The 23476-nt window shown below is 44.6% G+C and overlaps 1 protein-coding gene across 1 annotated transcript in view; it reads right to left on the bottom strand.

Moving 5' to 3' along the window:
• Window positions 1-23476, bottom strand: part of SPMAP2L (sperm microtubule associated protein 2 like) — a 43387-nt gene that overhangs the window by 15147 nt on the left and 4764 nt on the right. Inside the window, exons 2-6 of the mRNA XM_084972334.1 lie at window positions 17490-17520; window positions 13828-13893; window positions 6495-6623; window positions 3875-4012; window positions 1377-1491 (exon numbers count right to left, since the gene is read on the bottom strand). Of these exons, the coding sequence (XP_084828460.1) occupies window positions 1377-1491; window positions 3875-4012; window positions 6495-6623; window positions 13828-13893; window positions 17490-17520 (479 nt within the window). The remainder of the gene's footprint in view (window positions 1-1376; window positions 1492-3874; window positions 4013-6494; window positions 6624-13827; window positions 13894-17489; window positions 17521-23476) is intronic.

Below are 23476 nucleotides of genomic sequence, written 5' to 3'. Positions count from 1 at the left end.
GACTACAGTAGGGTAATCATAACTTTTATACGGTATTCACTCTTCTGGGGTAGTCTAGAACCAAACCCACAAGATCTCTGAGGTATGCCTGTATTGGTTCTAGACTATCTGGAATTTGCTTTCTGAACTGATTAAATGTAAAAGTATTAATAACTCTATAGCCAATGGTTAAAAAATAAAATAAGAGGGGGGTTCCCGTCGTGGCGCAGTGGTTAACAAATCCGACTAGGAACCATGAGGTTGTGGGTTCGGTCCCTGCCCTTGCTCAGTGGGTTAACGATCCGGCGTTGCTGTGAGCTGTGGTGTAGGTTGCAGACACAGCTCGGATCCCGAGTTGCTGTGGGTCTGGCGTAGGCCGGTGGCTACAGCTCCGATTCGACCCCTAGCCTGGGAACCTCCATATGCCGCGAGAGCGGCCCAAGAAATAGCAAAAAGACAAAAAACAACAACAACAAATAAATAAATAAATAAAACAAAATAAGAAAAGACACTGGTGGTCCACGGCAGGCGCTGGCTAAACAGAAAGTGAGATTTAGGTGACCAGGCAGCTGTTGACAGAAATTATTTTAGCTAAATAAACAAGTACGGTGGGCTTTGCTCATTGCTAGTAAGTGGGCTGGAGAACTTGAGGAAAGAGACCATCAGCTCAGGCCTTTAAATTCCCACCTGAAGGGGTAGTTAAAGACAAGAAAGTCTTTGCGACGGGAACCTTAAAGAAACCCTTATTGTCTATGGTCATAGGACTGAAAATTCTGAGAACCAAAGTCAAATATAATTCTGTGAGTGGGTGCATGACAGTGCTAACTAAATTCCCAAACTTCATGGTCTCCTATATTAAAGTCTAGGAAATGACTGGGAAGGAATGGGATCCTGAAAATTAGAATGTGGACGTACAGGCAGATTCCACTGAAGATGGCAATTTAGACCCTTGAACACTGCTGAGCCTTCCCTGCCTAGAGAATCAGCCCTTCTCCCTGGCCTGAGGATGCCAGACCCTCCCCACCTGAAGAGCCTGTGATGGCTTCCCCGGAAGGAAACACCTTCTAGGAAACTGCTGACCAGCCCCTAGGCTCTCACTGTTTTTAGATCTATGACCAGACCCAAGTCCCTTAATAGGCTTAACAGCCCCCCACAGCCTCTCCACCAGCTCCCACAGCCACTCAAGGATCCTTTTGTATTACTCACAGTGGTTCCCATTCTCTCATCAAATCCTGGCTGATACTTTAGGCTCATGGGAGACAGACATTTGATGATAGGGGACAATAAACCGGAAGAGAAGGAAAATATACACCTAGAGGGGGGCACGTTACAGCTACAAACATGCTACATTTTACAGAGTTTACCAGGAACTGCTTCTGTCACATGGATCCACTTACACTTTTTGGAGGAACATAGTTTGGATTGGTGCCTTTGGCTACTGAGAGTCGTAATATCCGGGGAGAAGGGCCAGAGATTTGAAGAGACTCTCTTGTCAAGTAATCACTGAAGGGCCTGCATGCAAATGAAAGATGAAATATTACAATCATGACAGGAAGAGTAACTGCAGTCTTCACTGCTATAGCCAACCTCCAATCAATGACATATACTGTTTCTATCTTAGGAACACATATTCCTCTCTCTACTAGACTGGTGTTTCTCAAGTTGTTTCACTATGATCCGCAGTAAGAAGTACAGTTTGGTTGGTTGGTTGGTTGTTTTTTGGGCAGCGCCTGCAGCATGCAAAAGCTCCAGGGCCAGGAATTGAACCCATGTCCCAGCAGTGACAGCACCGGATCCTTAATCTGCTGAGCCACCAAGGCACTCCAGAAGCACATTTTACATTGTGATGCAATGTACGTATGTAAATCTGTGCGTGTGAAACAAAACAATCACGCAACGATGCTCTCCCCAGGCAATGCACTCCCATTTTTGTTTGATTTCATTAAAAAACCTGGAATTGATTTCATGCGCCACTGACAGGTTGAGACTTGCAGTTTAAAAACACTACTTCCTACCAAAACCTCATATTGAAACACCGATATAAAAGTTCCAGTCACTACCAAGGAGCCTTCCATGGCGGCCAGCCCAGCCCATAGTGCAGTCAGACACAGTGCAGTCCAAGACGGTGCTGGTCACAGCTCCCAGCGCCCTGGCTGATATTCAGAGGTGGTTTCCCCCACATCTTCCTTCCCAGAAACAGAAACCTATCAACAAACAAACCTACAAACCTAATATAGGAAAAAGTTTTTATTAAATAAATATGATTACCCTCTAGGGGTAGTCTGTTCATTTTTTTAAATGATATATAGTTAACATACCATAGGATTTACCCTTTTAAATATACAATTCAGTGGTTTCTAGCATTTTCACAAAATTGTGCAACCATCACTACTACCTCAATTCAGAATGTTTCCCACGCCCTCAAGAGAAGCCATCCCTATGGGCAATCCCCCCCCCCATTCCCCCACCCCACCCACCTCTAGGAATGAGCAATTGACCTTATGCCTCTGTGGATTTGTCTGTTTGGGAAATTTCAAATAAACAGTCATACAAATATGTCACCTTTTGTGTCTGGCTTCCTTCATTCGGCATATTTTCAAAATACACGTATCAGGAGTGCCTGTAATGGCTCAGTGGTAACAAACCTGACTAGCATCCATGAGGACGCAGGTTCGATCTCTGGCCTTGCACAGTGGGTTAAGGATCTGGCATTGCCGTGAGATGTGGTGTAGGTCGCAGATGCAGCTCAGGTCCAGCATTGCTGTGGCTGTGGGGTAGGCCGACAGCTACAGCTCCAATTGGACCCCTAGCCTGGGAACCTCCATATGCCACGGGTATAGCCCTAAAAAAAAAAAAAAAAGAAAAAAAGAAAAAAAGAAAAGACCCATGTAGCCCTGTGTCATTCCTCTTACAGCTGAATGTTCTCCCTCACATGGAATTGCCACACTTTGTTTACCATGTGCCCATGGGTGAGCATGTAGTTGCTTCCACTTTCTGGCTATCGTGGAATGCTGCTGTGAATACCCATGCACAAGTTTTTGTGTGATCACATGTTTTCAGTTTGGGGGCTCCATGCTGATCATATGATAACTCTGTGCTGAACATTTTGAGCAGCTGGAGAGCGGTCCTCATAAGTGGCATCACGTGACATTCCCATGTGTGACGTATGAGGGTTTCGGCTTCCCCACATCTTCTCCAAAACAAGTTGTTTCCTGTTTATTAAGTATTATCATTGCCATGATGTAGCGTCTCATGATTTTAATGTGCAATTCCAAGACACCTGATGATACCTAGCATCTCACATGTACTTTTTTCATGGCTGTACCTGAGGTACCTATGGAAGTTCCCGAGTCAGGGAGTGAATCCAAGTAGCAGCTGCAGCAACACCCAATCCTTTACTCCACTGAGCTGGGTGGGATCAAACCTCCCTCCACAGGGAACTGAGCTCCTTCAGTAGGATTATTATTATTGTTTTTTTTTTTTTTTTGGCTTTTTTTAGGGCCACACCTGCAGCATACGGAGGTTTCCAGGTTAGGGGTTGAATCAGAGCTACAGCTGCTGGCCTACACCACAGCCACAACCTCGCCAGATCCGAGCCACATCTGTGACCTACACCATAGCTCACAGCAATGCCGGATCCTTAACCCTCTGAGTGAGGCCAGGGATCAAACCTGCGTCCTCATGGATACTAGTTGGGTTCATTACCGCTGAGCCACAATGGAAACTCCTGTCATTTCATTTTTTTTTTATGGAAACCATAAAGCTGTGTAAAAGCTTCTAAGTTTGATTAGGTCTCATTGAGTTTTTTTGTTTTTATTTCCACTGCCTGGGGAGACTGACCTAAGAGAACATTTGTAAGGCTGATGTCAGAGAATGTTTTGCTAAGATACTCTACCTATTTATTAGATACCCTGTCTTGAATCTGTTGGGCTCTGCTAGCTTCTGGATCCTTTTGGAAGGTCGGCAAAGCAGCGCAGGAGGAGGGATCTCCCAGATTACAGACTCTCTACCGCAGCTATAAAAATAGTGAGCCCTGCGAGTTGGAGAAGAGAAAAGAAGTGAGTGAGACAGGCATGAATTTAGATGAGCACAGAATTTCTAACACTGACCCCCAGGTGTAGGGGAGCAGGGAGCACAGTTTATCCCTTCACTGCTGTGCTAGTTTTTACGTAGGGAGACAGCCAACAAGTTTCAGCTGGCTTCTATCTCCTATTCCAAAACAGACAACTTTCTGTAATAAATAAAGCTCATCTTTATTTGAAGAGAAAATGTGCTGTTTTTTGAAGAATATATTTTCTTTAGCATTTACATAGACAATTTAAATATTTTTATTATATTTTTAGTTAAGAGAGTGAGTTACATAGATGTTTTTCTTTGTGTTAAAGAACTCTTAGTTTAGGAATAAATTCTACTTGACCATGGTATGCAGATTATTTAATCATTATGGGGTTGTGTTTACTAAGATTTAATAATAATATTCTTCTTATCACTCCTGTCCCTCAATCTTTCCTTTATCAAAGTAGAGTCATTAGTGGGAAAGGAAGTGGTACTGGCTCCTCTGGGGAAGGTGTTCATTCAGATCAGCCCCACTTCTGCTTCCATGATTTTCCAAAGACCTCTCTCTTTTAGGACCTTCTCGGATGCAGGTCTGCCTTTGTCTATCTGGCCCTCCGCCTGCTGGTTGCTAATAGAAGCCTGTACTTCTCCTGCTTGCAGCAACTTGGACCTGAAGCTCGTCCACACCGTCGCACACTAGTTTTCAAGGGGCTTGAGAGCGCGCGGCCCTGCTCTACCACCTGATCAAACAGACTCAGCCACAGCCACTTACTTGCACAGCTCAAACAAGCAAAGAAGCTCCAACACTCACCTGAATCTGCATTTTGCAGGATCTGGCAGCTGAGTTTGGGAATTGGAGAAAGAGAGGGAAGTGAGCAACAGGCATCTCAGAGATGGAGAGGAAGGAAGGGGTGAGCAGCTCAGAGGACAGGGCAAAGGGTAGAAGCCCGGGCAGGGAATGCGAAGACAAAGACCCCAGGACACCAGAGACAGAACTCAATTATTCAAAAGTCTCTCAGGTGAGGGCAGCCACCACCAAATGCCATGACTATAATGTACTGACTATAATACTTAGGCCTTGGGCTGCCAATAACCAGAGGTGCATGAGTGTTCCAGAATAGGGAGCAAATAATATAGTTTATGATGGTTCGGAAGATTAAATAAGAGAGTGCGAAGTCCTTTTATAATTTACAAAGCACTATGCAAGCAAAATTTTATTATTAACCAATGTGTATATTAATTTTAAATTTCATGTGTGCATATCTTTTCTCCTTATAGATACCACAAATTAATAGGAAGTAGAGCTACTGCTTTTATATGCTTCTCCCCTCCTATGTCATCCACACACCCAATTCTCATAATTCCAGCAACATAGCAGGTGCTTAAATATTATTTTAAAATAGAGTGCACTGCATTTTTCTCCTTGTAAAAGAGATAAATATTTATTATAGAAAATTTGTAAGAGGAAGGAAAGTTGAAAAGAGAAAAACAAAAAGGATATATTATTCTGCCATTTAGAGATAACAACACTTTGGAAACACATTTCCTGATTCATTCACTGAACAAACTCCAGGTGCTGCCTGTACCCATCCTGCCTGCTCCCCACAGCTTTCCTCAAAGAGCCAAGCAAGAGAAAGTGCAGTCATTCCACAAGCAGGCACTGAAAACAGATCTGCAGTGGGCATCAAAAGCCTTAACGATGTTGTTACCTTTAGAGGCCCTGATTGGCTCAGGGTACCCAGCCCATGGCTGATACACACAGTTCAGAGTTGCATGTTATACACCAGCTCTCCCACATCAGTGTTATATACGGTACACATCCTCATAAGACCCTCATTTTATTAAAGAAAATCAAGAAGTTCCTGCCATGGTAGAGCAGAAACAAATGTGACTAGGAACCATGAGGTTGCAGGTTCGATCCCTGGCCTCGCTCAGTGGGTTAAGAATGTGGCGTTGCTGTGGCTGTGGTGTAGGCCGGCGGCTATAGCTCTGATTAGACCCCTAGCCTGGGAACCTCCATATGCCATGGGTGTGGCCCTAAAAAGACAAAAAGACAAAAAAAATCAAAATCCTGATAAGCCAAAACATTGTAAGATACAATTCAAGTCTGTAGTAGCTAAATACTAGATATTGTTCTGGAAAAGTTTTACTGTAGTGTTAGACTGGAAACAGATACAAAATCCCTAGTTCTCAATAAATTTTGTGTCCCTCATAACACACCACCTGCTAACACACCTGCTAACATACCACCTGCTAACATACCACCTCTAACACACCACCTGCTAACCCACCACCTGCTAACACACACCTAACACACACCTGCTAACCCACACCTAACACACACCTGCTATCCCACCACCTGCTAACACACACCTAACACACCACCTGCTAACATACACCCGCTAACACACCACCTCTAACACACACCTGCTAACACATAACATGCTAACACACATAACCTGTCGGGCACGTGTCGATGGGAGACTTCCTTAGGCTGGGCAAGGTTGTCCAGTCTTTCTGTCAGTTGAGCCTTCAAAGCACCCCGGGAAACAGGGCGGATAGGATCTTGGTTTCCCCAAAGCAGTTTTCTGTTAAAAACAGAAAAATACAATGGTAAGAAATTTACTGCTAATTGACATCTTAAAAAATGGCTCTTGGTGGCTTCTCTACTGCTTTCATGTCTCACTTTAAGAACTATCTCTATGATTGGATTAGGAAGATGTGGTATATATACATAATGGAATACTACTCAGCCATAAAAAAGAATGACATAATGCCATTTGCAACAACATGGATGGAACTAGAGAATCTCATACTGAGTGAAATGAGCCAGAAAGACAAATACCATATGATATCACTTATAACTGGAATCTAATATCCAGCACAAATGAACATCTCCACAGAAAAGAAAATCATGGACTTGGAGAATAGACTTGTGGCTGCCCAATGGGAAAGGGAGGGAGTAGGAAGGATCAGAAGCTTGGGGTTATCAGATACAACTTAGAATAGATTTACAAGGAGATTCTGCTGAGTAGCACTGAGAACTATGTCTAGATACTCATATTACAACAGAACAAAGGGTGGGGGAAAAATGTATACATGTAAGAATAACTTGATCCCATGCTGTACAGCGGGAAAAAATTTAAAAAACCCAACTATCTCTATTATAGAATTTTACAGTGTCCAGGCATCAGAAGCAGGTAAACTACTTAGGGAAGTTACAATAAGAACAAGACTCTTTTGTTGGAGTTCCTGTCGTAGCATAGTGGTTAACAAATCCAACTAGGAACCATGTGGTTGCAGGTTCGATCTCTGGCCTTGCTCAGTGGGTTAAGGATCCGGTGTTGCCGTGAGCTGTGGTGTAGGTTGCAGACACAGCTCGGATCCCGCGTTGCTGTGGCTCTGGCGTAGGCCGGTGGCTACAGCTCCGATTCAACCCCTAGCCTGGGAATCTCCACATGCAGCGGGAGCGGCCCCAGAAAAGGCAAAAAGACAAAAAAAAAAAAAAAAAGAACAAGACTGTTTTATCTACTGTCTTGGAAAGGTGATGACCAAAAATGCACCTGTTAGACACAGTTCTATTTCTGTCACCGTGTCATTAACACTGTAATTTATAGTCAGGTTGGCATAAAATGGGCACGCCAGTCACTGACACTGTGCCCCCACCTGGGGTGAAGCACTGTACCAGGTGACTGGAAAATACAACAGTGACAGAATACTGTCACTATTGGTGGAACACCTCCTGTGGGCCTGGCACTGGGCTGAGTGTTTTCCATACATTCAATTAGTTAGTCTCAATGGCCCTGTGACACAGGCATGAATACTAGCTGAAATCAGTCTAGAATGAACCTGCAAAGGCTTCATGGGAGAAAGCAAAGGCACAGACTGCCAGAAATGAGGCCTCTTCCATGCGGGGGTCGGCATGAGAAATGGCAATAATCAAGTACTGGACAAAGCATATTGGGGCAGAGCAGGGGCCATTCTGTGAAATAAGAGGTCGTGGTGCTAGACAGGGAGGGGGGCCTCGGAGGCTGGCTGAAGAGTCCAAAAAACGCACCTGGGTAGCCTGACTTTTTCACGAGACTGATTTTGACAACCAATTAAGTTTACCTCTTTAAAAGGCCCCAATCAGGTCTTCTTCCAATTTTGCCTATATATTTTTTTTCTTTTTTTTTTTAGGGCTGCACCTGAAGCATAGGAAAGTTCCCAGGCTAGGGGCCAAATCAGAGCTGCAGCCACCGGCCTACACCACAGCCACAGCAACACCAGACTCTTAACCCACTGAGCGAGGCCAGGGATAGAACCCACATCCTCATGGATACTAGTTGGGTTCTTAACCCACTGAGCCACAACAGGAACTCCCTTGCCTATATTTTTGTATATAACCTTTCTCTACACTATAAGCTTCAGACAGCATCACTATTAGAAACACTTAGTAATTTATCAATTAATATTCCCATCCTTACATTCTGCTGATTCTGTTTCCTAATTATGGCTCAAATCTGTCTACTTCTCATCACCTCTGTTGCTACCTGCCTTCTCCAGATCCCATTATTCTCACCCTTCCTCCACACCACTGCCACTTGCTCAACTCCAACTTGATCAGCTCACCCCCTTGCTTAAGACACTTCAAAGGTTCCCATCAGCTTTACAATAAAGTACCAGCCCTGTACTACAGCTTATAAGACCTCCACAATTTTAACAAAGAACACCTGCCTCTCCAACCATATGTTCTTCCAAAGGAGGGATCAGGTCTTAATCTGCTGGAGGTTCCCCCTGGCAGAGTGTAGCAGTGGACACAACTGGTGCTCAACCAATATCTGATGAATGAACTAATGGTGAAAACTGAGCGCTCGCCTGATGCTGATGTGGAACAGATGACAGAAGAGAGTGCAGGGAGAATAAGAGGCTAACAAGGAAGTGGGGGCCTCAGGTGACAAGCACCAGGGTAAGAGTGACAGGGAAATACACACTTCTGAAAGAAAAGTGGGTAAGAGCGCCATGGAATGGAAGTCAAGGAGGGGAAGATTTCAAGATAAGGTGCATCAAAAAGCAGCACATATAACTTAGACATCAAAAAAGAATGGAAACAGAAGAGCAAAAGACAACAGGGTTTGGCCATGAGACTGTCCCCAGCCTAAGAGAGATGTGCAGGACAACTCTGGGTGGGTGAGGAGAGGCGAAGGGACGGGGTTAGCGAGCAGGTATGACACACACAAACTGCCATCACCACTTCAGAGTCAAAGCAGAAGGTATTTAGACACGACAATTAAATCAAACCCACAAAATAGAGTCTTTATAATGCCTTCCAGGAACTGAATACTCAGGAGGTTATTAGCTGCTTAAATATTTTTCTAGTTTTCTAAAAACTAGAAAACACACAATAAAACCAAAAGTATTGAGGATTATGTAAAAGGCAGATGATTTGCTCAAAGTAAGTTAGAGAGGAGCAGGAGTTCCTGCCGTGGCTCAGTGGTTAACGAATCCGACTAGGAACCATGAGGTTGCGGGTAAGATCCCTGGCCTTGCTCAGTGGGTTAAGGATCCAGCGTTGCCTGGAGCTGTGGTGTAGGTCACAGACATGGCTTGTGGATTTGGCGTTGCTGTGGCTCTGGTGTAGGCCAGTGGCTACAGCTCCAATTAGACCCCTAGCCTGGGAACCTCCATATGCCACAGTGCAGCCCAAGAAATGGCAAAAAGACCAAAAAAAAAGAAAGAAAGAAGGAAAGAGAGGAGCAGAGGAAGGAGAAAGGGCAGAGACTGTCCAGTCAAGAAAAATATGAATGCAGTTCACCAGGAAGCGGGGAGACCAGTCCACCTGTTATAGCAGCTTATTACGCACATGGTCCTTCACTTACTGTGGTAGTACTGAAGCATTACCAGCTGCTGTTTCATGACCAGCAACAGCAAGGAAATAAGAATTTCATCTTCTGTGGTCCCTGTCAAGGACCTGGCCACAGAGCACAGGATTCTTGTTCATACCATACCCATCTGAAGGGTTCAGGATATAACAGAGCCTGGCACAGGCACACCCCCAGAATTCTAGATAATGGAACTAAATGGGTTCTCTTGTTCCCAGTGATTTCCGTGTTGTCATCGCTTTCTGAGCAGCTAAATCTCTCGTCTCTTCACAATTTCCCTGAGTCAGACAACGCAAAACAACTTTCATCAGCCTATTTCCAGGGTGTTATTTTCTGAAATCCTTATAATCTCTTCTATTGTAACAAATATTTATTTAGCTTTTATCTCTTTTTTTGTTTTGTTTGTTTTTTATTTTTTGTTTTTTGTCTTTTTAGGGCCACAGTCACGGCATAGGGAAGTTCCCAGGCTAGGGTCTAATCAGAGCTGCAGCTGCCGGCCTACACCACAGCCACAGCAACATGGGATCTGAGCAGCGTCTGTGACCTACACTACAGCTCCAGGCAACGCTGGATCCTTAACCCACTGAGCAGGGCCAGGGATCAAACCCACAATTCATGGTTAGTAGTCGGGTTCATTAACCACTGTGCCACGACAGGAACTCTGCTTTTATCTCTTTAGACTGCTTTACGTCCTTGGAGATAGATGTCAGTGTTGAATCTTTCTCTGAGAGTCTGACCGACCACAAATTCTTTGAATATGTCCTCATAGGATCCACTTTTCTTCTAATAATTCTCTTCCTTGGCTTTTGAGACCTTGTTTTTCCTAGCCCTTTCTTGCCTGGTCTGAGTTTCCTTAGGTAGAGTCTCTTTCAAGAATCAATCAATAGCATGTGCCCAGGTGCAAATGTAGCCAAAATAAATAATAACACTATTTATATTCTCACCAAAAAAAAAAATACACAGGTCTAAATCTAACAACATATGCAAGCTCTGCATGAAAAGAACTATAAAACTCTGATGAAAGACATAAAAGACCTAAATAATGGAAGGACATTTCATGTTCACAGATAGGAAAACGCAGTAATGTTAAGATGTCAGTTCTTCCAAACTTGACCTTCAGATCCAATGCAAACAAGGTTAAAATCCTAACAAGTTACTTTGTGAATATTAACAAACTGATGTTTACATGGAGAGGCAAAGACCTAGAACAGCCAACACAACATTGAAGGAGAAGAAAATCAGGGGACTAACACCACCTGATTTCTAGACTTACTATAAAGCTGCAGTAACAGGATAGTGTGATAGTGGTGAAATAGACAAACAGATCAATGGGACAGAATATAGGTCCTAGAAGTAGATCCACACCTTACACCTTTCATAAAAATTAACTTGAGATGTATCATAGATTAAAATACAAAATGCAAAATTAAAGGACTTATGGAAGATAACACAGGAAAAAAAAATCTATGTGACCTTGGATCTAGCAATGGATTTTATAATACATCAGAATCCATGAAATAATACATCAGATCCATGAAAGAAAAAATAAGCTGGACTTCATTAAAATTAAAAACTTTGTTCAGCCAGCAAAAGATACAACTACAAGAATGAAAAGATACAGACTGAGAGAAATATTTGCTAAACTATATTTGAAATCTTAGTCCATTCGGGGTGCTAGAACAACACCACAGATGAGGCATCTCATAAACAACACACATTTGCATCTGTTAGCTCTGGAGTTTGAGAGGTCCAAGATTGGGGTGCCAGCAGACTCAGTGTCTGCTGAGGACTGACTTCCTGGCTCATAGAGGGGCTTCTTCCTGCTGTGTGCCCGCCTGGTGGAAGGGACACGGGCTCCCTGGGACCCTCTCCATAAGGGCATTCATCTCACCCATGATGGTCTCGCCCTCATGACGTGATCAATTCCCAAAGACCCCACCTCCAAGTACCAACACATTAAGGGGTTAGGATTTCAACATATGAGTTGGGGAACACAAGCATTCAGTCTATGACATCTGATAAAGTATGATGTTCAAAACATACAAAGAGCTCTTAAAACTCAACAACAAGAAAATAAACAACCTCATTAAAAAGAGGGCAGAAGATCTGAACAGACACTTTATGAAAGATGAGATACAGAGGCAGATAAGCTTGTCTAAGAGGCTCACCATCATGCAGCATTTTTATTCATATTTACCAAAAATCACAAGCAGCCTACATGTCCTTCAGCAGGTGAATGGACAAATAAATGCTGGTCCATCCAGACTATGGCATACTCCTCAATGCTAAAAAGAAACACACTCCTGCAATGAAGAGACACGGGAGAACCCTAAATGCATAGGCTAAATGGAAGAAGCCTGCCTGGAAAATGTACATACTGCACAATTCCAACATTATATGACATTGTGGAAAAAGTAAAACTATGGCCACAATTGAAAGATCGGTGGTTGCCAGGAGTTCAGAGAGGAGGAAGAGAGGGAGATGGATGACTAGGCAAAGCACGGGTCATTTTTAGGGCAATGAAAGTACTGTGTGACAGTGCAGTGTGAATACATGATGTTATGCATTTGTCCAGACCCATAGAATTGTACAACACAAAACGTGAACCCTAATGTAAACTACAGACTTTAGTTAATAATAATGTCAACATTTCTTTATTAATTGTACAAATGTACTATGCAAATGCAAGATGCTACTAATAGGGAGCTCTAAGGGAGGGGTGGTAATATAGAAACTTTCTCTGTATTTCAGTTTTGTTGTAATCTAAAACTGCTTTTTTTTTTTTTTTTTTTTTTTTTGGCTGCACCCATGGCATGTGGAAGTTCCTGGACCAGGGACTGAACTAGCGCCAGAGCAGCGACCCAAGCCACTGCACTGACAACACCAGATCCTTAACCTGCTGTACCACAAGGGAACTCCTAAATCTGCTTTAAAAATAAAATCTATGTATTAAAAAAATTAAAAAGCAATAGGACATTAGGAAAAAAGTGAAAAAAATCGGGCTTTACTCAGGAGACAAAAAAGAACAGGGCCGGGGTGGGGGTGATCCTGTGACCATGAGTGGAAAGACAGTGGGGCCAGCCTGCTGCAGACCTGGAGAACAGGTGTGCTTTAGGCAAAGGCTTACAGGCAGATGGACCTGATGTTGGAAGCGACAAAGCTGAACTTGGAGGATGGACACAAATGTTTCAAAGAAGTATATAAGTCATGTCCTGAAAGGTGGTTCTCCAGCCTGTCTGCCTGCTGGAACCAGCTAGGGACCTTTTAACCCTCGGGAAGCCTAGGCTGCACTCTGGACACAGTAAGTTAGGGTTTCTGGGAATGGTCCCCAAGCCTAAGTCAGTTTTTAAAATTTCCAGGTGACCCCAACATGCAAACAAATTTGGGGACACTGATCTAGGGTTTGCCTCCCTATGTGGACTCAGCTGAAGTGACCATCTTAGTTCAGTGATCCAGCTGGGCAGACAGGTAGATACTCCTGGGGTGCAGCATTAGTGGACAGGTGAGAAGGGCAGACAGGTGGAGACTCCTGGGGTGGGACATCAGTGGACAGGTAGAAAGGGCAGACAGGTGGAGACTCCTGGGGTGTGGCATCAGAGGACAGGTGAGAAGGGCAGACAGGCAGAGACTCCTGGGGTGGGGCATCAGTGGACAGGTAAGAAGGGCAAACAGGTGGAGACTCCTGGGGTGGGACATCAGTGGACAGGTAGGAAGGGCAGACAGGTGGAGACTCCTGGGGTGTGGCATCAGAGGACAGGTGAGAAGGGCAGACAGGCAGAGACTCCTGGGGTGGGGCATCAGTGGACAGGTAAGAAGGGCAAACAGGTGGAGACTCCTGTGGTGTGGCATTAGAGGACAGGTAAGAATAATACTTACCTATTTAATGTAAGGAATCCATCATTACAAACAAGACTATAGAATATTGCCTTACCTGTCTGGGGCTCCCCATTGCTTCTTAGGCCTAGAAAGATCTTGAATTCTCTTCCTAGAAAAAGAACTAACAAAGACCAGCTGATTAATTCAAAGAAAATACTGAAAAATATGACATTAGATAGCTCCTATTCAAACAAATCTCATCTGAGGGAGAAAAAAAAAATCAATGTCCTATTTCACATGATTTAAAGAGTACTAAAAAGCTCAAAGTATTCTAAAATATTGTGGACCCCAAATCTTTACCTCTAAAATCATTAAAAATATAGTACATAGTAAAACAAAGACAACAAATACACAATATAACCAAGAGCATGTTGTCCCTAAAAGAATCCAGGTCAATTGCACACTTAATGGGAAAAACTCTCAATCTTCACATGAAGTATCACCAAATTTGTTTCTGAACTATATCGTTTCCATGTTACTTCATGCTATAGGCGACTCTGCTTAATACTTACACATGTCCTTAGCTTAAACAAAATTAACAAATATAATAAACAACAACAACGAAAAATCTTTGCAAACATGAGCTTTTGGCTGAGACAGCCAAGACTCTTTTGTGGCAAAATGTGTGAGATCTGCCTTGTAACTGATGCGATGCACCCCAGACCATGTGGGTTACTGTCTAGAAACAATGAAGACACTGTCCACTGCCAGAAAAAAAGTGGACATGCTTACTCAACCACAGAATGGTTCTGCCCTGCAGGTACTGCCTGTGCCATGGAGACTGCCTGAGCCGGCTTTCCAAGGAGCACAGCTGGGTGGAGGAGGGAGCCAGCCACAGCAAAGACAAAATGTCTTATTGTGTTAGTCTCTGCAGGCAGGTTAGCTTCTGGCTTCCGTCATCTCCTCCAAGCCCAGACTTCCCTCCCCACCTTCCCTTCACCAGCTAAACAATGTTCTCTGAATGCATCATTTTACACAAGACTATTGCCAGTTTCCTACTTGATTGCTGTAGATACAGTGACCTGTCACTTCAACTGGAAATGATCTCACTGACATCTGCTAATTCTGCGCGGAGCCCTCTGTCTCCTTTTCATTTACTCAATGTGCGTTATGTCACCATAGCTACATTCTCAAGCTACGTCTCTTCATCTTTTCCATGAGTTCCTTTCTCCCTCTCAGGTGTTACGTTACCTCACAATGCCTAGTCCTGATCCTGTGCACAAACAAAAGGATGTGGTTGAAGGATTAGCACTCTTGCAGGAAGATTTTTTTTTTAATAAGGATTACTTTGCTGTTCCACATCTTCATTAATAATCAGCCTCCTATATTTGCCAACAGCTAAGAAAGGTTGGAAATTCTTTTCTTGGGTGCAGAGCAATAAATATGTTTCTATAGCAACAATTAAGGAAATGATTTCAGGTCTGAGCTGAAAGGGTGATTCAAATAATTATCTCAGGCACAACACCTTTGTTAGAAGATGACTTTAGAGGCTAGAACAGGAATGTGTAATAGAGACAGAACAATTTCCTTACAGAATCCCACCAAGGTAACTGAAGAAAAGCAAGAAATAGTACAACAACAGCAAAATATATATATTTAAAAACATCCTCTTCACAGATTTAAAACAGTGTAAAAACTTAACTAGATGTAAACAATCTCACTGTCGATTTAATGACAGGAGAGTCTGCTCACTCAGCACATGCTTATTTGAAGTAATTTGGTATTTTAAGAGGGAAGTCAGGAATACTCAGTAAATGCTAGGTCTACTGGATCTTCTATTCAGCCATCACATACCTTGGGAAAGTGACACAATTTCTCTGAGTTTCATTTTCTCTCAGCAAAATTTAGTTGATTATATCTACACTATCAACTTCTCAGAATTCTTGTGAAAAAAAAATTTTTTGTTCGAAAATTTACTTAAAAATTTACATAAAAATTTAGCAGTATTTACGGCCTGAAAGAGATGAGGAAAAAACAACCAGAAAGCATAGTAAACAGAAAATGCAAAATAAGTGAAATAATAATTACTATGAATAATTTTAGGAGTTCCCGATGTGGCACAGTGGGTTAAGAATCCAACTATGGGAGTTCCCATCGTGGCGTGGTGGTTAACGAATCCGACTAGGAACCATGAGGTTGCGGATTCGGTCCCTACCCTTGCTCAGTGGGTTAACGATCCGGCATTGCCGTGAGCTGTGGTGTAGGTTGCAGACGCGGCTCGGATCCCGCGTTGCTGCGGCTCTGGCGTAGGCCAGTGGCTGCAGCTCCGATTCAACTCCTAGCCTGGGAACCTCCATATGCCGCGGAAGCGGCCCAAGAAATAGCAAAAAAAAAGAATCCAACTATAGCAGCTCAGGTCACTATGGAGGCAAGGCAAGGGTTTGGTCCCCAGTCCAGCTCAGTGGGTTAAAGGATCCAGCTTTGACACAGCTGCAGTTTAGGCTGCAGCTGCAGTTCAGATTCAATCCCTCGCCCAGGAACTTCCATGCACCGTGGGTGCGGCTATTTATTTACGTATTTATTTTTGTCTTTTGAGGGCCACACCCATGGCATATGGAGGTTCCAAGGCTGGGGGGAGAATTGAAGCTGTAGCCACCAGCCTACACACAGCCACAGCAATGCAGGATCCAAGCCGCATCTGTGACCTAAACCACAGCTCACGGTAACACCGGATCCTTAACCTGCTGAGCGAGGCCAGGGATCAAACCCACATCCTCATGGATACTAGTCTTGTTTGTTTACTGCTAAGCCACGATGGTAACTCCCAGGTGTGGCCATTAAAAAAAAAATGTTTTTAATCCACTTATTAAAAGCGTGCATACCCAGGAGTTCCCGTCGTGGAGCAGCAGAAATGAATCTGACTAGGAACCATGAGGTCATGGGTTCGATCCCTGACCTCACTCAGTGGGTTAAGGATCCAGGGTTGCCATGAGCTGTGGTGCAGGTTGTAGGCACAGCTTGGATCTAGCGTGGCTATGGCTGTGGTGTAGGCTGGCAGCTGCAGCCCCGATTAGACCCCTAGCCTGGGAACATACATATGCCTCAGATGTGGCCCTAAAATGAAAAAAGAAAAAAAGAGTGGATACCCAGAACCTGGCATATCACATGGGGGTAGGGGAAGAGTGGGAAAAAGTAAAATCTGGTATTATTAACTTATCCATACAAACCATTGAACTTCAGTATTTTCTCTTCAATGATTCTATTCTCTCTTCAAAGTACATCTTAGCCAAACCAGGAGTAAGTATCTATTATAGGGAGGTGTCTAGTTTGTACACTGTATACACACACACACATACTTTTTTCATAGAGAGCGTTTTCCTGAAATGTCATTAGCTGCTGTATTTGAATCAGAGGCAAGAGGCTTGGGGTGTGTTCACCTGGAGCTTCACAAACCCACTCACGAGGCTGTGAGACTGTTAATGCAGAATCCCCAGTCCCCTGAGGCTCAACCCTGCTCTGTGACACATAGGCACTGAGCAGACACCAAGTGAGTGTGAGGAGTGTTCTCTTACATCTCCATCTCAACCGCTTTCTCCCTTCTCCCTCTCCCCCAGGAACTGCCACTAGAAAAGGGTCTTATGACAAGGGGAAAGCAGAGTAACCTTCTCAAAACCCCCAACATAGGCTTTCACTGCAAATGCCCCAGACAGAGTGGCCCATCCAGCTAGGCTGGCCCTCAGGAATGTCTGGGAAAAGGTCCTGTATCTGTATTCTTACCGTTTCCTTATGAAATCACAGAGATCAACATCTGCAAAAGAAAAGCAAAGGCAAAAATTAGACTCAGTAAGAATTGAAGTTATGATACAGACAGCCATCACAGGAGCTCCCAGGTGGCTCAGCGGGTTAAGGATCTGGTGTTGTCACTGCAGTGTGTCAGGTTGCTGCTGTGGCACAGATTCAATCCCTGGCCCAGGAACTTGCACATGCCATAGGTGAGGGGAAAAAATTATTGCTTAAAACATTTTATTTTCAATCCAAGCCAAGTCTCTTAATATAGATGCTTTGCAAAAAACATGCGAGCTAGAAGAATAAATTAAATATATCACAAAGAACAAATCAAATTCATAATATGGGATGTTTTGCCCTACTTTTCTAACAAAGAAGTGGTGTTTTTCAAAGGGGGAGAGGATCAGGGTTAGCGTTAAAGTATAACAAAAGAGAATGTATGGCCCTTATTGAAGCTTACTCAAATGAACCAACTGTAAAAATACACTCTTGAGACAATTAAGGAAGCTTAAATATTAGACAGTATTAAAGAATAATTGTAAATTTTGTTCAGTATAAATAATATCATGATAATTTTGTTTTTAACTTCTTAGCAAATAGAAATGTTGGAGTTCCCTCATGGCTCAGCAGGTTAAGGACCTGGTGTTGTCACGGCTGTGGCTCTGGTTACAGCTGTGGCACAGGTTTGATCCCTGGCACAGGACTTCTGCATGCCTCAGGTCCAGCCAAAAAAAAAAAAAAAAAAAAAGGAAAAAAGAAAAAACTGATTCTAAATTACATCATTTTTAAAAAAATTTTCTTTCCTTCCTTCCTTCCTTTTTCTTTCTTTTTATGTCCTCACCCACAGCATATGGAAGTGCTCAGGCCAGGAGTTGTATCCAAGCCACAGCTGCAACCTACACCACAGCTGCAGCAATGCTGGATCCTTTAACCCACTGTACCAGGAAGGGATTGAACCTACACCCCCTCATTGACTCGAGCTGCTGCAGTCAGGTTCTTAACCCATTGCACCACAGTGGGAACTCTTATAACATTTAATTTTATAGGTATAACTAAACATAATTCTAAATAAACATTTGTCTATTTTATCTTCATCCCTAAAAGTTGGCTGGAGTTTTTTTTTTTTTTCCAAATTTCCTTATATTCAAGAATATATAGTAATCTCACTTTAGCAACATCTTGCTCTATGAAATTAAGCAGCTGTATTAAAATCCAGACTCTTGGCACTGGACCTGTGCATTGAGAGTGTGCAGTGTAGGAAGGAAACAGAAATGCAGCTGTGATGCCCCCCCTGGCTCAGTGCTCCAGCTGGTACCAGGCTTCCTCATCTACCAAGTACGTGCTTGAGATACAATCTCTGGGTGAGGCTGGAGCTGTGACCTGGGCACAGCAGTGGTCAAGTACCAGCACTGTGGGGGTGAGGGCAGGATTTCACATGTCCGGCCCATCCTGAGGGGCAGACCTTCCTGACTGCAAGTCCAGTACCACTCCCGACCCTAACGATGTACTTCCTGGCTCCATCTTCCCGGGGAGTAACAGCAGTACCTCTCTTCTCCCTCCTTCACTCTTTCATTCCAGGGCTCACCTGTCGAGCCACGGCAACACTTCACAGGCTCTGGATCAAAGTGATAGGAAATCTGAACACTGGTCCCACCATTACATGTCCACAAAGTACAGAGTCTCAGATTTCTCATCTGTAAACCGAAGACAAAAATGCTTTGCAGGAGTTCCCCGCTGGCTCAGCAGGTAAGGACCCGGCCTTGTTACTGCTGTGGCACAGGATGGATCCCTGGCCTGGGAACTTTCACATGCTGCAGACACAGCCAAATTTTGCAGGGAAAAAATTAACGCTGAGTTCTAAAAAACACACTTTGCAGAGGGATACAAGAATGGGAAGACCTGTGTGTAGAGGATGTGGTAAGACTCACCTTGATTCTGTTCTCCTCACAGCATACAATGTTCTCACACAGGTGACAGAATAGACAATGTTACTTCGCACCAGGTGTAAATGTTTTGTTTGTTTTTGTTTTTGGTCTTTCTGTCTTTTTAGGGCCACACTGGAGGCATATGGAGGTTCCCAGGCTAGAGGTCTAATCAGAGCTGCAGCCGCCAGCTTATGCCACAGCCACAGCAAAGCTGGATCCTTAACCCACCAAGTAAGGCCAGGGATTGAACCCTCAATCTCACGGTTCCTAGTCAGGTTTGTTTCCACTGCGCCATGACAGGAACTCCCACTAGGTGTAAATGTTTACTGAGCACTGCACTGAGTTCCTTCCCTCTACCGCCTCCTAGCCTATGTCACCCACAGCACACAGCATGGGGTGGGGGTGGGGGGGGGGGAGTGATATGGGCAGACCGTGGGCAACCGCCTGGGCCCTCTCTGCTCTGTTACTATGTGTACGTGTGTGGTGTGTGTGCATGTGTGCACGTGTGTGTGCATGCATGCAAGTGTGTGCGTGAGTGTGCACGCACTGTGTGTATGTACGTGTGTGTGTGCGTGTGTGTGTGCGTGTGCATGCATGTGCAACTTTGGCAGGCCACTTACCTCCTCTCTCTCAGTTTCCTCCTCTGCAACGGAGTACTTATTTCAAAGGGTGGTTTTGAGGCAAAAAGAGACAATATTGAATAGAGGATACTTGCTGGGCAGGTTTCTGTGAGCTCAGTAACAGCTGGATAAGTCTAGACAGTGTCCATATGAAGGATTTCTGTGGAATTCATCTAGTTGTTCTAAGCTCCGAACTAGAAAAGGGCTAAGATGAGGTCCTGTGTCAGCCTTGGGCAGCTGCCTTTCAGGTGACAGACACCAGCAGGTGAACAATTTCAGGAAGAGGATGCTCTAGCATGACGGGGATGCACCACACACAGAAGGAAGGGGCACCTGGTTTCAGAAGTCAGGGTAGCGTCTTGGGAGGAAATGACCCTCTCCCTGTGGAGCTGAGAGCCAGGAAGGTGACAGATCCAGGATGATGGGGAGAAAGGGGAACAAGAGAGCAGGAGCATCTCAGACTGAGGAATGAGCAAGCATAAAGGTGGGGGTTGGATGAGGGAAGGCACAGCAAGACTGTAGTCACGGCGATGGAGGGAAAAGGGCAAGGCTCACATCACCATGAGCCCCCTCAGAGAGTCTGGCTCTTCTTCCAAAGCCAACAGGAAGAAGCCGAGAAAGGATTTTGAGATGAACAGCGTCTCCCTCGCAGAGACAACCAGGACATTTTGTCTGTGTTTACTCCCCAGAATACCAACCACACTGCTCCAGTTACCACCAAGACCAACAGCAGGGCTGGTCTTGTCTGTGCTCCAGGCCGACCGCGGAGGAGGCTGCCACCTGCCGGGAAAAGCACGCGTGCAAAGCACGGGGATTCCAGCCACTACAGAAGCAAGGCACTGTGTAACATGAGTTACACAAATATTCACCTGCCGGCTACCCTGCCTCCTAAAAGCCCAGGTCCGAGCTGCGCACTCTCAGGTCCGAGCGAGATCCCACCAACCTAAAAAGAAAAGGCAGAGCACATGTCTCAGAAGAGGTCTAGGGGCAGAAAGGCAGGAGAGGGGCCAGCTGGAGCTTGACAGAAAGAGAGAAGGAGTTCCTGTCATGGCACAGTGGTTAACAAGTCTGACTAGGAACCATGAGGTTGCGGGTTCGGTCCCTGCCCTTGCTTAGTGGGTTGACGATCCGGCATTGCCGTGAGTGTGGTGTAGGTTGCAGACGCGGCTCGGATCCCGCGTTGCTGTGGCTCTGGCGTAGGCCAGTGGCTGCAGCTCCGATTCAACCCCTAGCCTGGGAACCTCCATATGCCGCGGGAGCGGCCCAAGAAATAGCAACAACAACAACAACAAAAAGACAAAAAAAAAAAAAAAAAAAAAAAGGAAAATACATTACATTATCTAATGTTTAAAAAAAAAAAAAAAAAAGAAAGAGAGAAGGTGTCTGCAGGGAACAGCTGTCCTGGTGACGGGGACCTGGGAAGAGACAAGCTCGGGAGCATCTCCACAGGCTCTGCTCTGCATCGGAGGGCAGAATTCCCTGAAGGTATGAAGACCTCCACTCCTCCTCAGGGCTTTCTCAAGTAAACCTGGTGCTTGTCTCAGGTGCGCTGGTGTTGAAGACCACCGTAGATAGCAGCCCAGTTCTACAGCAGGCATGACTGTGTAGCCAGCAGAGGCCCTCTGACATGGCAGGTTAGCTCTGTGCTCATGACTACTATTCATCCTTCCTTTCTCCTCTCCTAGGCACAGCTCCCTAGCACTGTGCCCCGTACTGCCTTAGCTCAGAGTCTTGTGCGCAAGAATTGGGAGCGCGTACAAGAGGGTTCTGCTTGCAGGTGAGAAGGCAGAGGCAGGAAGAGGGAAAATCCCTTCTACCTCCTCAACAACGAGAACAAGAACTGGCACCTCCCTGCAAACTGGGGCTCAAAACCACATCCCCGGGCTAATGAAGAAGCTGTGCCTCCTCCCACGTTCCTAAGACTGCGCTTTGGCAACTTTTTTCCTCTACTTTCAAATATGTGCTTCTTGTTCATTTTCACCAGTGTCAAGATGGCACAAGCAACTAAGCAGGCACTAAGGAAGCTGAGTTTTTAACTCCCACCACACACCAGGATAAATTCCAAATAGGTCTAAGATGTAAATGTTTAAGAAAAGAAAACCCATGGGGAATTCTTTCATCACCTAGAAGTAAAAAAAGACTTTTCTAATTATGATTCAAAACAGAAGCCATAAAAGAAAAGGGGTCAGCATTTAACTGAGAAAAATGAAGTGATGGTCCTTGAGGGCACTCGGTCTGCTTTATATGGTCTCTGGGGACGTGCTAGGGACCCACCATACCGACAGTCCTTCAAAGATGGGATCCATGTCTGCTTCATCTACAGCTCAGAGCCTGTGCCCTGAACACAGTAAATGCTCGATAAACTGACAGGAGTGAGGACGTGATGATTACATCCTAAAATGTGCACGCAACCAAAGTGCCACAACGCAGTCACCTTAACCCTCCCAGGACACAGCAGAGCATCTTAGTAGATGTCTCCACCTGACGGACTGTCGAGTGAGCAGGGGCATAGTGACACGTTGACTAAATGTGGCCTCATGTTTACACTACCTGATGTAAGTATTATATAAATGTATACAAGTTGCTTAGTGAATTAACATAAAAACTTACCAGAATTTTTAAAAAGGAAAACTGAGAAGACAACCTGAGGAGACAGGAAGCTTTCAAGTAGTCTTTTCTAAAGAAGAGTTAGAAAACTTTGGCTAGAGAGTCCCTGAATCAAGCTACTTTGTCAACGGCCAGGGTGGGGAGGGCTATATGGGCAGGGAAGACCCCCTAAAAGGTAGGCTTTCCTGTCTTCTGGAAACATGGACTGAAACCTGAACAGGAATTAATCATGAGATGATCCTGGGAAGACATTAAGCATTTAGAGACAGAAACGCACACATGAAAATTGTGAAGCCGAGGCAAGGCCTTTCAGGGGAACAGAGAAGCAGCCAGTGTGACTGGGGCTGAGCAAACAGGAAGGAGAGTGGCAGGTGCAGCCAGAGAGCCCTACAGAAGGCGTGGGTTTGTGCTAAGCAATGGGAAACCACAGGAAGGACAGGTAGTATGGGAAATATGTGATCCTTTCAAGTCCTCACTCCAGCTGAGGAGTAAAGAGCTTGAAGGGAACAAAAGCAGGATCAAGGAGACACGCAGCAAGCTCCTGCAGAAGCCCGGGGAGGTGTGAACCACAGGCGGGAGGGGGGTCACAGTGTAAGTGAATGGACTCGGGCAGTCATCCGGACAGAACATGGACAGAACCTGCACTGGACATACTGGATTTGAGGCTGAAGAAAAAGGAATCAGAGAGAAACAGGTGGGTTTTGGTTTGTTTGGGTTTTTTTGTTTGTTTGTTTTTTTGTTTTTTTGCTTCAGCAGCTGGATGCTATTTTCCAGAAGCATCCAGGTGGAAGACTGAGGGAGGAACAAGACTAGAAGGAAAATCAAG

Source organism: Sus scrofa, chromosome 8 (genome assembly GCF_054392235.1).
Source record: "Sus scrofa isolate SSC_HxYL_T2T_F1_AM1 chromosome 8, Sscrofa_HxYL_maternal_Yorkshire_Landrace_v2.0, whole genome shotgun sequence".
NCBI lineage: Eukaryota > Metazoa > Chordata > Mammalia > Artiodactyla > Suidae > Sus > Sus scrofa.
This window is presented reverse-complemented; position numbering and strand designations above follow the sequence as displayed.